The sequence below is a fragment of the Rhamphochromis sp. 'chilingali' genome, assembly GCF_963969265.1.
Source record: "Rhamphochromis sp. 'chilingali' genome assembly, chromosome: 2".
Taxonomy (NCBI): Eukaryota; Metazoa; Chordata; class Actinopteri; order Cichliformes; family Cichlidae; genus Rhamphochromis; species Rhamphochromis sp. 'chilingali'.
The window spans coordinates 56,503,188-56,517,449 of record NC_137930.1 but is presented as its reverse complement, the minus strand read 5'-3'; the positions used below and the strand labels follow the sequence as shown (position 1 = coordinate 56,517,449).

At 36.8% G+C, this 14,262-nt stretch overlaps 1 protein-coding gene across 1 annotated transcript; it reads left to right on the top strand.

Moving 5' to 3' along the window:
• Positions 1 to 771: 771 nt before the first annotated feature.
• arih1 (ariadne ubiquitin-conjugating enzyme E2 binding protein homolog 1) lies at positions 772 to 12,797 on the top strand. Its single transcript, XM_080874449.1, has 14 exons — positions 772 to 1,215; positions 4,390 to 4,457; positions 4,569 to 4,716; positions 6,235 to 6,327; positions 7,171 to 7,226; positions 8,413 to 8,479; positions 8,683 to 8,789; positions 8,883 to 8,925; positions 9,058 to 9,129; positions 9,446 to 9,576; positions 9,928 to 9,985; positions 10,407 to 10,667; positions 11,060 to 11,172; positions 11,256 to 12,797. Exons 1-14 carry the CDS (start codon positions 928 to 930, stop codon positions 11,338 to 11,340), a joined length of 1,590 nt encoding a protein of 529 aa, XP_080730575.1. The 5' UTR covers positions 772 to 927; the 3' UTR covers positions 11,341 to 12,797.
• The last annotated feature ends 1,465 nt before the right edge of the window (positions 12,798 to 14,262 follow it).

The window sequence follows — 14,262 nt, the reverse complement described above, 5'->3', positions numbered from 1 at the left end:
ATATATAGTCTTTTATATATATATAAATATATAAAAGACTGGTTTAAGGCAGCATGTACAGTGGGACGTACTCACACAACTGACTTAACAAAGTGTTTGCAAATGTGTCATGCAATGTGCTGCCTGAACCGCAGAATCTGACCCGGATATATATAAGCATCCCTTTAAAATATAAGTAAACGTAAGTTATTTTAAGTCATTGTAAACTTTAATTAAGAAGTACTCTACTACTCGAATTAATTTTAGCGATCCATTTATTCAATTCAATTCAATTTTATTTATATAGCCAAATCAATTTATTAAATGAAATGTATTAAATGAAAAGTAAAGGGAAATGACCGAACTCACTCACGAAACTCATTCAACAGGTAATTCAACAGAATGTTAAAAATGATGATAATTTTAAAAAAAAATACAGATTTTTTTTTTTAAAGACCGAACTATTATAACTCTGTTTTGGTATATAAAACACACACAAACACACACACACACACACACACACACACACACACATGCAATCACTGCTTAAAATTATAAACAACTCACGTTATATCTTTTTTCTGTTACTAGCCTTCATTTATGAGAACGAAAGTATTTTCCGTTTGCATTTGATGTGACTCTTCAATTATAAATGAAAATTTTCCAAATTCGTACTTATTTGAATTAGTTGTTGTTGTTGTTTTTTTTTATAAACATTTAGGTTAAAGCAAAAGTTTGTTATATTAAATGTTTTTACATCCGTTCTTGCCCTGCTTGTCTGACGTAAGGCAGTCGTCAGTTGGTGACGCTGTGTCTCTTTGTTGGCTTAGCAGCAGCGGCGACGTTTTGTTGTTATTTTCGCCGCAGCTGAAAAACGGGCTCGGATCAACGTTTCATACGCTATAGACCTTTAGGTGTGCTTGTCACTTGCTGATAACCGCGCTAGGAATGGACTCAGACGAGGGTTATAACTATGAATACGACGAAGACGAGGAGGAATGTAGCGAGGACAGCAATGAAGAGGAACCCGACGACGACACCCTGGAGCTCGGGGAGGTGGAGTTGGTCGATCCCGTGGTGGCCGGCGGGGAGCGAGATGAGTGCGGTGAGACTGGCGGAGGAGGCCACGGCCCGGGCGAGGAAGAGGAGGAAGACTACCGTTTCGAAGTTTTGACTGCCGAGCAGATCCTCCAGCATATGGTCGAGTGTATTAGGGAGGTCAACGAGGTCATCCAGGTAGGTATTTTGGTATGACAGCATCAGGAAAGATCGGGGTCCTAGCGTAAAAACAGGCCGTGGATATTAGCTAAACCATTAGCCTTCCAGTAGTATACTTGTTATAGTTGACAGTTTGAGAACAATGATGAGATTTATAGAAAACTAAACTTACATATATATAAGATAATTGCACTATGGAACTTGGTAGTTAAAATGAAGACATGAAAATTTTTCTTATATATGTGAAGGTAAAAATTTCCATTAGGACTTTTCATCCAGGAAGTAGTCCCATCCCTAAGTTGGCAGCAACGCTTGCTAAGCTAATGTTAGCTCGCTGGCTACATAGCATCTTACAGCAAAAGCTCTAGACCAGGATGGTGTTGAGTGCCAGCTCCTGCTAGACGACAGATAGTGTGCGTTGAGATGTTAACTGAAACTTGGGTTTTCAGAAATTTTGCATTTCTAAAGCTAAACCTTGCGTTTAGTGTTATTTTAACGTTGGACCCAAAGGCTTGGCCAGCGATAAGTTAGCAAGTGGGATGCTAGCTTAGTTACGCTTATGTAAAAGAACGGGTTATGATAATTTCATTTTTTACCAATAACATAAAAAGTTAAATTTTGCGATAGCTTTCAATGAAATTTATGAAGAAACGGGGGGAAGTTCTTCGCTTTAAGCTAGCGTTAACCTGGGCCTCCATTTCCTTTCACAGAGCTTCACTTGAGCTCAGAATAAAATGGAAAATGATCTTGATAACTCAGCATCCAGTTTGGTATCTGAGAAAATGCGTTGGAGTTTTATGTTGATTTCTATATAAACAAGCCTAAAAACTAAAATTGGCCAATAATGATACATATTATTTTTCTACCCTACGGCCGCATGGCAGTTTCTTGTCTACAGCAAAAATGAGTAACACGGTGATTTTTATCCCCGTTAAATATTGTTTATGTTTAATTATTAAATTTTCAGGGTTTTGCAGCACCAACAAATGCCTTTAAAGTTAATCCATACATAGATCTTCTGATATGACGTTTGTAGAATATGCTTCAAAAAGCCAGTACTTTATTAACATGCATTGGCTTCATAGTGGTCAAGTTTACATCAACTTTAGTCATCGGTACTGAGAAGTACTACTAATCTTTTGACCAACCCATTCATATCAACGTGGTTAGATAAATTAGAAGAACATTTTGCAGTGGAACCACAAAGAATAACAGCTAAAGGAAGTGTAAAATTGAATCAGTGCCCTTATAAACGATACCATCATCATTGTTGTATGTTTTGCATATCTGTTTTAGGGTGTGTTAGTGTTAGCTAGGTGTACATAATACAGTCAGAACATACTAAATATGTTGTCAGTCCTTTCCAATGTTATGATTTTTGTTATCTCAAGGTGTATCCTGACTTTATTATTCCGCCAAGGTGAGCACCAAAGTAGAGATATACAAGCAGGGCTGTTTTTCTGGGCCAATGAACAGTCCATTACAGGGTTAGGTGGGATTTGGTACAAACCTGGACCACTTTCTTTGAAATTGTAAAATGGGCATTGGGCTAGGGAGACAATACACTAATTTTTGTTCACTTCTTTATATTTGACAAGTGAGATGCCACATATGTGCAACATATACATGTGGTCTCCTAAATCTCACAGATATTTTCCAAACAACTAATTATTATGTGTTATATGGGTAGTTTGAGGGTATAGCTTTCCCCATTTTTAAAGAGCAGTTTGTAACTTGGGTTAAACACTAATTTAGTACCTTACAGTAATTTCACATTAGAATACAGAGTTATTCTAATCCCTGAACTATAGTAAATGGAGTATAATAAGAAATATTTGTATTAACAGGTACATGGAGAGAGGTTCCTCATCATCCCTAGTGCTTTCCCTAAACTGTACAGCCTTGGCACTGGACATAGTCCATTTTATGCTACTGTTACACCATCATCCACATTTTCAGATAGTTTGTGAGATACCTGTTACACATTTAGAATACAACAAACAAATTATGTGTATACTACCTGTTTCTGAACCTGACACGCTTTATAATTCCAAAGTATTTTCAGAATGATGGTGTAAGCCAGTGGTTTTCCTGGTTCTGAAAGGCCTTTGTGGGGAGTGACATGGCCAAAAGCATGACTGGTCCATTTACCGACAAGGGTGTGAGTTAGCATTACTTTATTTGGAAGAAATGTAAAGTGTTTCTGGACGGCTCCTAAAAATGATATAGTTCTTGGGTGGGTAAGAACACATTTAGCAACATAATTCCATCAGATATGGAGGTGATTTTGCAAGGATTCATCTGGTGGGTGAATCCTTGCATCCTTTCTTTACCCAACTTAAACCACTTTCCTATCAATGTGTAGGCTTCAGTAACCTAGAAATTGTATTTTTATTTTATTTCCCCCCAGGCAAAAGATCTACAAAAACAGTACTTTTATAGGTGTTTATACATCTATGGCTCTCTAACTGCAATTTGGACGGAAAGTCCTTATATTAAGCCACAAATGGGACTGGGTATATATGATCAAGCATGATGATTAAATCCATTTTGTAGGGTATTTATTAGTTTGAGTCATCAGAAATCACAATTGTCACATCAGTGGGACATAAGTGCCACATTTGGCTTCATCCAGTGTAATATGCATACAGACTTCTAAAGACTAAAACTTTTTGTTTATTTAAAAAATAAAAACTGTCTCAGTTGTGTCATCTTTAACAGCTACTGTGGTTATAAGAAAGGAATACATGCCTGAGTGTGCTTCATTGAATAGCTGTAATGAATACAAACTTTTCTAAATATATTGTCTATTATTATGGCCTTAGATTGTGATGATTTAATTTTGTGATAACTTGTAAAGCTGTAGTTGCTTTGTGTTGTATTTAGTGTAATGGGCAGCTGTTTTTATGTCCATTCACTGATGTACATGGGTGAACAGCAAGATCAAATATGAGAACTTGCTTATGTTTTCTAACCCTATTTCTAATGTGCAAAATAGTTTAATGTCCTGCCATAGAATATATTACCTTTACCTTCCTAATTCAATACTTATCTTTAATCAGGCTTTAAAAGCTGAAAAGGCCTGAAAGCCCTTACAACCGTTGGACCCTCTAGCTCATTGAAACTACCGGTAGTAGAAGTTGCAAGTAAAAATCAAAAATGTTTCTCACAAACTATTTCTTGTTCCTTTAGAATCCTGCAACAATAACACGCATTCTTCTCAGTCACTTCAACTGGGATAAAGAAAAGCTCATGGAAAGGTAAGAAATTCTGAATTACATTCTTGGCCATTTTTAACTTCCTGACAAGTGTCAACCAAAAGGTTCATAGCAGAGCGTATCTAAAAGCTTATTTTATTTCAATCTATTCAGGTATTTTGATGGTAATCTGGACAAGCTTTTCTCTGAGTGTCATGTCATTAACCCGAGTAAGAAGCCCCGAATACGTCCTCCAATCAACACTAGATCATCGGCACAGGACATGCCATGTCAGATCTGCTATCTGAACTTCCCCAACTCTGTGAGTCACATAATGACACTAACATGGAGCTCCACTATCTTAATGTGTTGTCAGGCAATTTAATGCACACTTTAACTTTTGTAATGCAAGTGGAGAAACAACAGGAGAGCATCATCAGAGGCAGGGACATTGTAATCCTGTTTTGTTACAAATGGGGAAACCTGTTTTATTTTTTATATTTTAAAGACTAGTTAAAAGCTTTGCTAAAAGTCATTTAACATAACAAAAGGTGGTTACAACAGCTAAGAAAATAAATTGCTAGGATTTCTGTTTCTTATACATGTTATAAGATAAGATAAGATAAGATAACCTTTATTAGTCCCACACGTGGGAAATTTGTTTTGTCACAGCAGGAAGTGGACAGTGCAAAAGTTATGACGCAAAAATTAGAATACAATAAGAATAAATACAGTACACAGCTGTACAGAATAGAATAAAATAATATACTATATACTGTAGAATAAAATAAAATAAAAATATACAATAAGATAAAAATAGAATACGAATGCTATATACAACTGAGTAAAAATACAACGATGCCAGAAAAGATTATTGCACTTAGTGTTATTTCACATGTGTGGATGTGTGTGTTTGTTCAGTTAAAGTCTTTGTTGTGGAGTCTGACAGCAGTGGGGAGGAAAGACCTGCGAAATCTCTCCGTCCCACACCGTGGGTGCCGCAGTCTCCCACTGAAGGAGCTGCTTATAAGATCTTTATAAACAGATACAAACTTATCCCCCCCCCATACAATAGCATTTTTTTTTTCAGCCACATTTATTCAGTAATAGCTCCTCCCCATGAACAACCTTGGATTTGGTGACTCTGTCATCAGGCCAGAGTGACATTAAAAATACAAGGGGGGAAAAACAAATTACATTTTTACATCTCTCTGATCAAAGCTATACATAAGGACTCAGTAGCTGTTTTATAAAAACTGTCCTCCAATAACAATATTAATAAAAGAATTGTTCTTTGAATATAAAGCTGTTCAATAACATAAATGTCACTTGTCTATTACATTTCTTTTGTTGAATGGATTCTAAAAAATTCCCAACAACATATTGTATGCCAAATTTATTTTATACCAGTTATGCCAGGCACTGCTTTATTTAATGCAGTGCACATTGCAGTCTTCTCAAAACAGAGGTGCTTGGTGTTTTTAAAAAATTGGTAAAGGAACCTACTGGGTGGAAAGGGTTTAATGTTAAGGTGAAAATGGATCCGTAAATAAAAGGCACACATCATCATGTTTAGTTCTTCAGTTAAGATGATGTGATGTCAGAACTATGGATTACCATAACTGTCTGAATTTAGAATATTATCATTTGGAGCACACATTTCAGTGTTATTTCAATCAGGTTGTTAAAACAGTGTAAAATCCAGGTGATGTTTTTCTTAGAATGGTTTTCACTGGCCTCTGAAGGCTTTTCCTACTTGGTTACTAATTTTTTCATACCTTGTGTGTTTCATTCCAAATTATAAACTATCTGCTTTTTGTTGATACTGTTTGTTTAACAGTATTTTACAGGCCTGGAGTGTGGACACAAGTTCTGCATGCAGTGTTGGGGAGATTATCTGACGACCAAAATAATTGAAGAAGGAATGGGACAGGTATCTACTTCAAAATTTTAAGATTTATTTAGAATAGAACTTGTGACTTTTCTGCAACAAGTGGCAATGTCCGTTTTCTCTTAATCAACAGTAAGAGGGCACCAAGAGTCCTCAGCAGTTCTCGTCTACCTTCTCGCTTACCAGCCTATGTGCAGATACAGATACTAGTAGCCACTATCCAACCAGTATAATTTACAGATCAACTCATTTGATATTAGGATTGGATATCAGTGTAATCCTAACTCAAAAAGCTGAACTGTGTATCCATGACAGTGGGATAGTGTGTTCAGTTCAACGCTGTTGTTCTTTGTTTGTTACACCATGCGTCAGCACCTCTGCTTGGAAGTATTTCATGTCTGCAACATCAACATTTCTTTCTTTGTATCTTTGCAATAATTTGAATTGTTCATGTTAGTTTAAGAATTTCAGACGCTCCCATGATGAGTCGTTTGGTCTTCTTGCTCTTTTGCAATTTTACAGTACTTTGAAAAACTGTGACGAGTTCTACGTTAGCTATTCTATTCAGTCATTGACACGCATCCATACACTCCTTTTAATTTATACATTTAGCGCATTTAACTTGCAGATAGACCTTCAAAGAATGACACAGTGGCTGTAATTTTGGGGGTTTCATTGTCTTCACTTGACATTTAGACAGAGTTTGTGTTCTTGTAACTGTCACAGGGCAAGCCTAAAAAAGTTAAATCAGAAAGGGCAGCTGCTCTTCCTCTTCTTTACCACTGTGATCCAACAAAACAAATTGCAGAGGGTGCTATTTGATACCGCCTTTACTATTTCAAAAGGTGGTTCTCTAATTATCTACCTTCTGTGTTTCCTTTACAGACCATTTCTTGCCCTGCTCATAGCTGTGACATTTTGGTTGATGACAACACAGTCATGTGAGTATCTGTGCATATATTTTTTATGTTGTTACATATTGGGCATTGTTCAATGAATAGCATAAGAAGTAAAATATATGCCAGAAGAATTTAAAATAAATAAAAGATGAGAAACAACATTACTGGTCATAGACTGCATATACAGGTGAAACGTAATCGCCATAACATCATCGAAGTCCCATTGTGAAGCTGAGTGTATTCACCATCATTATCTTAGCTTTTTGAAACCAGATGTCACCAGGGTTGGTTAAGGGGCATTGTATGCTCATGCTGTAGCGGTTTGTTAGTCATATGGGAAAGCGTACCCGTCTTTGTTGCCCTTGTGGACACTAATTAAGACCATAATTAACAAAAAAATATATATATGTATGTATGTGTGTGTGTGTATATATATATATATGTGTGTGTGTGTGTGTATATGTATATGTATGTATATTTATTTATTTATTTATTTATTTATTTATTTGAAATTGTCATTAGAACTCATGAAAAAAAGGATTTACTGTGGTCAGAGCAAGGGAGTGTTTCCCATAGTCCTCTTCATGCAATCAGAGCACTTCCCCTTTTCACAGCTACTGTAGTCTTTTTTTTTTTTTTTTTTTTCATGTAATACATTCTGTTTAATTTTGCAGTTGTAGCCAGAAGCTTGTAAAAATTATAAATACACACATTTCAGTCATATAGTTAAATCCATATAGACATCCTTTATTGATTCCTTTTTATTTTTAACATATTGGTATGAATAGAAACCATATGTTAAAAGGATTTCTTCCTTTTGTTTTGCCTTGTAAAAGAAACCCATCAGTACAAGGCTTTGAAGTTGACCCTTTTTGTGCTTTGTTCACGTTCAGTGTAAAGTCCAAAGAAATATACCTGAATAAGCACGGACGCTAATCTCTTGTACCAGCTCTTAAGCTGACAGTAATTGTCTTAACCTACATTCTGATATTACCAGCTACCAAGAGACCTTACTGTATTTTCAGTAATCAGTTTAGGCCATGCATTCAAATAGAGTTTGCATATGAACTTGTACTTTTCTATTTCGGAATGTTGCTTCATAATGAGATAATAGTCACATGTCAGCTTACAGTAATACTTAGCGTTACGCAAGAAAATATGCTATCTTTTGATGATCTCACCCATGTTTTGTAATGATGGCTAATATATTATTTGACTGCTTCCACAGGCGCCTCATAACAGATTCAAAAGTGAAGTTGAAGTACCAGCATTTAATTACAAATAGTTTTGTAGAGGTAAGAGATCTTTTTTTCTTCTTCTTGACAGTATTTCGAGATTGAATATCAAACTTTGATCCGTAATGTGAGCTGCTGGGTTGTCTCTTAATTGCCCCTTGGGGATACATAAAGTCTTGTGAATCTGAATATGTGTACTACTTTGAAAAGCAAAAATCTTATTTCTGCCCTCTGAGTCTAATTTGTCTCATTACTCATTTTAGTGCAATCGACTGTTAAAGTGGTGCCCTGCACCAGACTGCCATCATGTTGTCAAAGTCCAGTACCCAGATGCCAAGCCAGTGAGGTGCAAGTGTGGACGCCAATTCTGGTAAGAGAGAATTTTTTATTATTTTAAAACCTTTCTTGTAAATTTATTTGCAGTTTTTGAATAATGTGTTTGATATTGCTCCCTTTGTTTCAGCTTCAACTGTGGAGAAAATTGGCATGATCCTGTGAAGTGTAAGGTGCGCGAAATGGAGATTATTTTCTTACCTTAGAGAAAAATTATGCTTTGGATTCAGCTTCTACTTAAGAAAAATATTAAGATTAGCATTCAATACATGAATCCATTTCCTTCTATTTTAACGTGTTTGCAGTGGCTGAGAAAATGGATTAAAAAATGTGATGATGACAGTGAAACTTCAAACTGGATTGCAGCAAATACCAAGGTGTGGATTCTGAGGGTTTTTTTTTCTCTCATGTTATGTATTAAGTTTAAATAGGATTAAACAATGTTGAAGTCCCTATATTTTTGTCACATATTTGTGTGCTCATAACCTGTCATAAAGTGTGCACACCTTACAGACCTGACAGTTGTTGACAATTAATGTTTACAATCATCAGTGCATATCTATGAATTACAGTTTTACAGGGCCTTGCCCATTGTTGCTTCGTTTGTTTCTGCAGCCTTTTTCTCAGTCTATAGCATGAATCATTTCCTTGAATTACTGTTTTTAAATAAAATTAATGTAATTTCATTCACAGGAATGTCCAAAATGCCACGTGACCATTGAGAAAGATGGTGGCTGCAATCATATGGTTTGTCGAAACCAGAACTGCAAAGCTGAGTTCTGCTGGGTCTGTCTGGGTCCATGGGAACCACACGGCTCAGCCTGGTGAGAATCACTAGCTCACATGCTTGTTATGTGGAGTCTTTTGTTTTAGTGTCTGCTGGAAATGTCAGAACAGGGGATGACTTTTTCCACCTTTTTTTTGTTGTTGTTGTTGTTGTTGTTGTTTTTTGCTACACTTAAATGACAGCTCAGGTTTCTTACTTCCTCCATCATCACTTGTTTGTTTTTTGTTTTTTTTAATGGCCCTAAAAGATGTAGAGATTAAAATTCCGATTTTCTGTGTTAGAGTGCCATATGAATGTGAATTTGACCACCTTAAACACACATAGTATAGCTTATCAGAGAGAAGAACATTACTCTTTTCATCTCAGTTATATATTTTTAATATTTCAGGTACAACTGCAATCGCTACAATGAAGATGATGCCAAGGCAGCCAGAGATGCTCAAGAGGTAATCAGTTATATTGAAGCTTCAAAATTTTTGTACGTTCTTCTATTTGCCAGATGTATAAAATCAAGTAGCCTCAACTGTTGTACCAAGCATGGTTTATGTTCCAGTTAACGCTTACATCTAAAAATGAATTACAGTTATTCTTGAAGGAGAAAAACCATGATTAAATAAATAACATGACATTTCTATAGTTTACAATAACTAAAATATATCTGTATATTGGATATCGTTTTATAAAGAATTGTACAGCAAGCTGATAATTACATGATGATTCAGACCTGACAAACAGTTGAGACATTTCAGTATATGTCTCTGATATTCCAGTGCCCATCGAGAAAGTAGAGTGACAGTCTATTATAAGTAAAGATGAGCGTGCTCACAATAAAGGAAGTCCATGCTGTGTGTGTATGTGTGTGTGCAGCGCTCCAGGGCAGCCTTGCAGCGGTACCTGTTCTACTGCAACCGCTACATGAACCACATGCAGAGTCTGCGCTTTGAGCACAAGCTCTATGCTCAGGTCAAGCAGAAGATGGAGGAAATGCAGCAGCACAACATGTCCTGGATTGAGGTGCAGTTTCTGAAGAAGGCTGTGGATGTGCTGTGCCAGTGCCGCTCCACACTCATGTTCACTTATGTCTTCGCCTTCTACCTCAAGAAGAACAACCAGTCCATTATTTTTGAGGTAGGGCAGTTTTTGGCTCAGATACACTAGTGTGATTGTACCTTTTTTATATGAGATATTTACTATCGTGCTGGAAAATTTTGGTAGCATTATTTGCAGCGGGCATGAATGAATCCAACATGGCATATGAACGAAACTGGACACCTCACCAACCCCAGATGTAACACCTTTTAGCTTTCGACTTTTGTGGAAGCTGTGTTCGTCTCTCCCCCTCTTTCATTCACACAGTTTTGATCTTCATGGATGAACTAAGTGCTGAAGAGCTGTTTTTTGTTTTTTTTGTTTTTTAATTACTTTATTAGAAATTCTCATAGATTAGACATTTGTTCCTTTAGCTCTATTATATAGTGGAACGTTGCTTATCTGATTATAATGCAATTATCACTCATCAGAACAACCAGGCAGACCTGGAAAATGCCACCGAGGTGCTGTCAGGCTACCTAGAGAGGGACATCTCCCAGGATTCCTTGCAGGACATCAAGCAAAAAGTACAAGACAAGTACAGGTCAGTGAAGGAAGAACTGTACTGGTGCATGCCATGGCTGACTTTGTGTGTTTTGGAGCTTAAAATTTGTCCTGTGTCTGTAGATACTGTGAGAGCAGGCGAAGAGTGCTGCTACAGCACGTGCATGAAGGCTATGAGAAGGACCTGTGGGAGTACATTGAGGATTGAGAACACGTCCCAATGCAACGGACTCTTGAGTATCTTGACAAACTAGAGCGCTGATGCAATTTAACAGGGCAGCACAGGCCTTCTGCCGCCTCTCCTTTGGCAAACCAACCACTTTTGCATCATTTTTTTTCTGGATTTGTTTAACAAAATCTTCAAAGTAAATTATATTTAAATAAAGGGTAGAGTAATAAAAAAATGTGTACTACAGTATTGTTAGCAACAGAGTGGAGGGTTGAACAAGCAGAAGATCCATATTAAACAAATACATCCTTTTGGCTTGTATTGTAATACCTCCCCTGAACTTGTTTTCCTCATGTTTTTTTTTTGTTGTTGTTTTTTTTTGCTTGTGAATCTTTTACTCTGTTTTGATTTTGACTTTTGTTTTCCCATCAGTGTGAAAATGTTTTCAACACAGCTTTAATTGTCCTGGCCATGTCTGCAATATGTGGTAAAGATCCTTGTCTGAGTGGCTGAATGTTGATAGGCTGATTGCAAAGGGGCAAAGACATTTCAGGGGGGGAAAAAAAGGAAGAAAAAAAAACATAAAAAGAACAAAATAGCGAGTCTGTATTTTTCAATTTGTAAATAGTCCATATGCATGGAAGTTCAAGAGCAGGAGTGGCACGTGTTTGCATAATTTTCAAATATTTATTCTTTACCGTGCTTTTGCCATGTAGGTTGAGTCTGTCTACTCTCCACAGACTGTTGATGTTTGGAGGTCTTTGGCAATAAGATATTCGTCCTGTCATCTGCAGTCCCTTCAGAGCAGTCATAAGTTATACCTAACCAGTAACTCAACATGGAGACTGACAGAATTGGCTTTAGTTTCCAGGTAATCACATAAAGGACTCAGTGAAAGTGCACAGAGGAGCAGGATAAAGTTTTACAGGTCAGAGGTGAGGTAGAACGCACCGGCCCAGTGTCTCTCTATGCTAACCTTTTGTTGTACCCCCCTAGTTGTTTTTGGAGGTGTTTAACATTTAAGAACATTACTAATTATTTGCAAGAGCCAAACTGAGTGACATTCACTCCTTTTTTTTTTTTTTTCTTTTTTTTTTTCTCTTTTCTCTCCCCCTCTTTCCTGACGTGGCTTGAGGTAGCTCAGCTTGCACCTTGAGAATTGAAAGAGGGTAATGGAATGTACTGACAGCGCGGCGTTGCACTGCTGCTAATTGGGCTCGATCACTGTCAAACAGGGTCAGGCATCTGCATCACTCTTGCAGGGAATATTGGAATGGAGGTGGTAGTGGCATCATCTCCATTCAGGAGCTCTCTTGCCTTGCAGTGAGACTGAACATTGCTTTAATTGAGCTACACAGATGGACATGTGATCCTTAAGGAGCTGAGGGAGATGGGACAAACTTCTAAAGGTTGTAGGAGTGTTTTGTAAAGCTGTTATGCTTTTTCATTAAAGACTGCATTTTTTTTTTTGTGTGTGGTTTTTTTTTTTTTTTTTTCCCTCTCGCACGTGTGTTGAGGTTTTGGCATTGAAATGTCAGTTCCCCTCAAGATTTTGCATTGCTCTATGCGGTGGTTGCTCTGGTTGTCAAGCTCTCTGCTTGTAAATGCTTGTTCATCTGTTCTCTGAAATATGGCAGTCTTCAGAAAGACTGACTGGAGGGGACGCGATTATACAGGCAGTGATACGAGTCTGAAGATGACACCAAAGTGTCAGCCATCACTGAAACACATCCTTTGCCCCAGTTTCAGATCTTTGGGGAATTCTTTCCCAAATGCTTCTTATGTGTTCAAACGCATTATTTTATCCTAGCAAATTATAAACTGTATTGTTTATTTGAATAAATGTCATGACAAATCTAATTTTTTGGAGTACTGTGTGAGTCATTAGAGTAGGTTTTCTCTCATCTTAATTACCTTAACATCCATGAGTCACTAATTCCCCCCCCCCCCCCCCCCCCTTTTTTTTTTTTTTTTTTTTTTTTAAAGCAGTGTTGTGTTCTGCAGACCTTGCCAGAGTGTCTTCCAAAATGACATGGAATTAATTTGATAACTTTTAAATAATAATTTAAACTTTTTTTTAGTTTATTCAGAGTGTTATATAGCAATCAGGTGGTTTTGTTTTGTTTTTATGTCATTTTAATTCTCTCAAATCCCAAACTTATGATGACACAAGGTGAATGGATAAAAGATGGGCTGTTTTCTCCAAGCTGTCTTGCAGTAACACCAGCTGTAGCTTTGCTCATTAGGCTAATGTGCTCTCTAGGGTTTTCATTGTGTCTGCTAGTAGTTCATGAACATCTCAGCTTAACGGATGGAGTAACAGAAGCAGCTACTCACATTAAATTGACATCCAAAAGACTTTTAATAGTTTTATAAATATCTTCAATTTGCACTATTAAAGATGTCTTGGTAGTGTAAAAAATGTTTGGGGGTGGAGTTAGTTGTTTTACATGAAAATATTAAAGTGCAAAATGTTAGAAACATTTTTTTGTTTTTTTTGGGGGGGGGCGATTTTATTTTTGCAGCACCACTCATTTAACTGTCTGAGGTGTTTTGAAAGTGTGTCATTATGAAGACTTCCACTATTGTACTGTCACTGGTATAAACCAAGTCCATCCCTGGAATTGCATTTTTAAAATAAAGAGCATTTTTAACAGTATAGTGTGAATGTAAGAGTTACATTTTCAGCCACATGATGGGGACAAAGACACCAGTTCTGACAAACATGATTACTAATTGTGAGTTTCAACGTCAAATGCATGGTGTTAAAATTGAAGGTGTGACACAGAACGCATTATTTTTGACAGCTTATCCATATTTAGCTCCAAACAATAACATTTGTCTCAAGGTACTTTGTACAAGTTAAAGATCCAACAGTAAGACATAAGAACCTTAACAATCAAACACCCCTTTTGAGCAAGCACTTGGAGATAGTGGGAAGGAAAAACTCCCTTTTAACAG

Excerpts from the sequence above, each read along its gene's own strand:
- arih1 (XM_080874449.1), top strand. The coding sequence starts at position 928 with ATGGACTCAGACGAGGGTTATAACTATGAATACGACGAAGACGAGGAG. Across the intron at positions 8,926-9,057 it reads ATGATCCTGTGAAGTGTAAG|TGGCTGAGAAAATGGATTAA; the intron begins GTGCGCGAAATG and ends ACGTGTTTGCAG. Across the intron at positions 9,130-9,445 it reads GGATTGCAGCAAATACCAAG|GAATGTCCAAAATGCCACGT; the intron begins GTGTGGATTCTG and ends TTTCATTCACAG.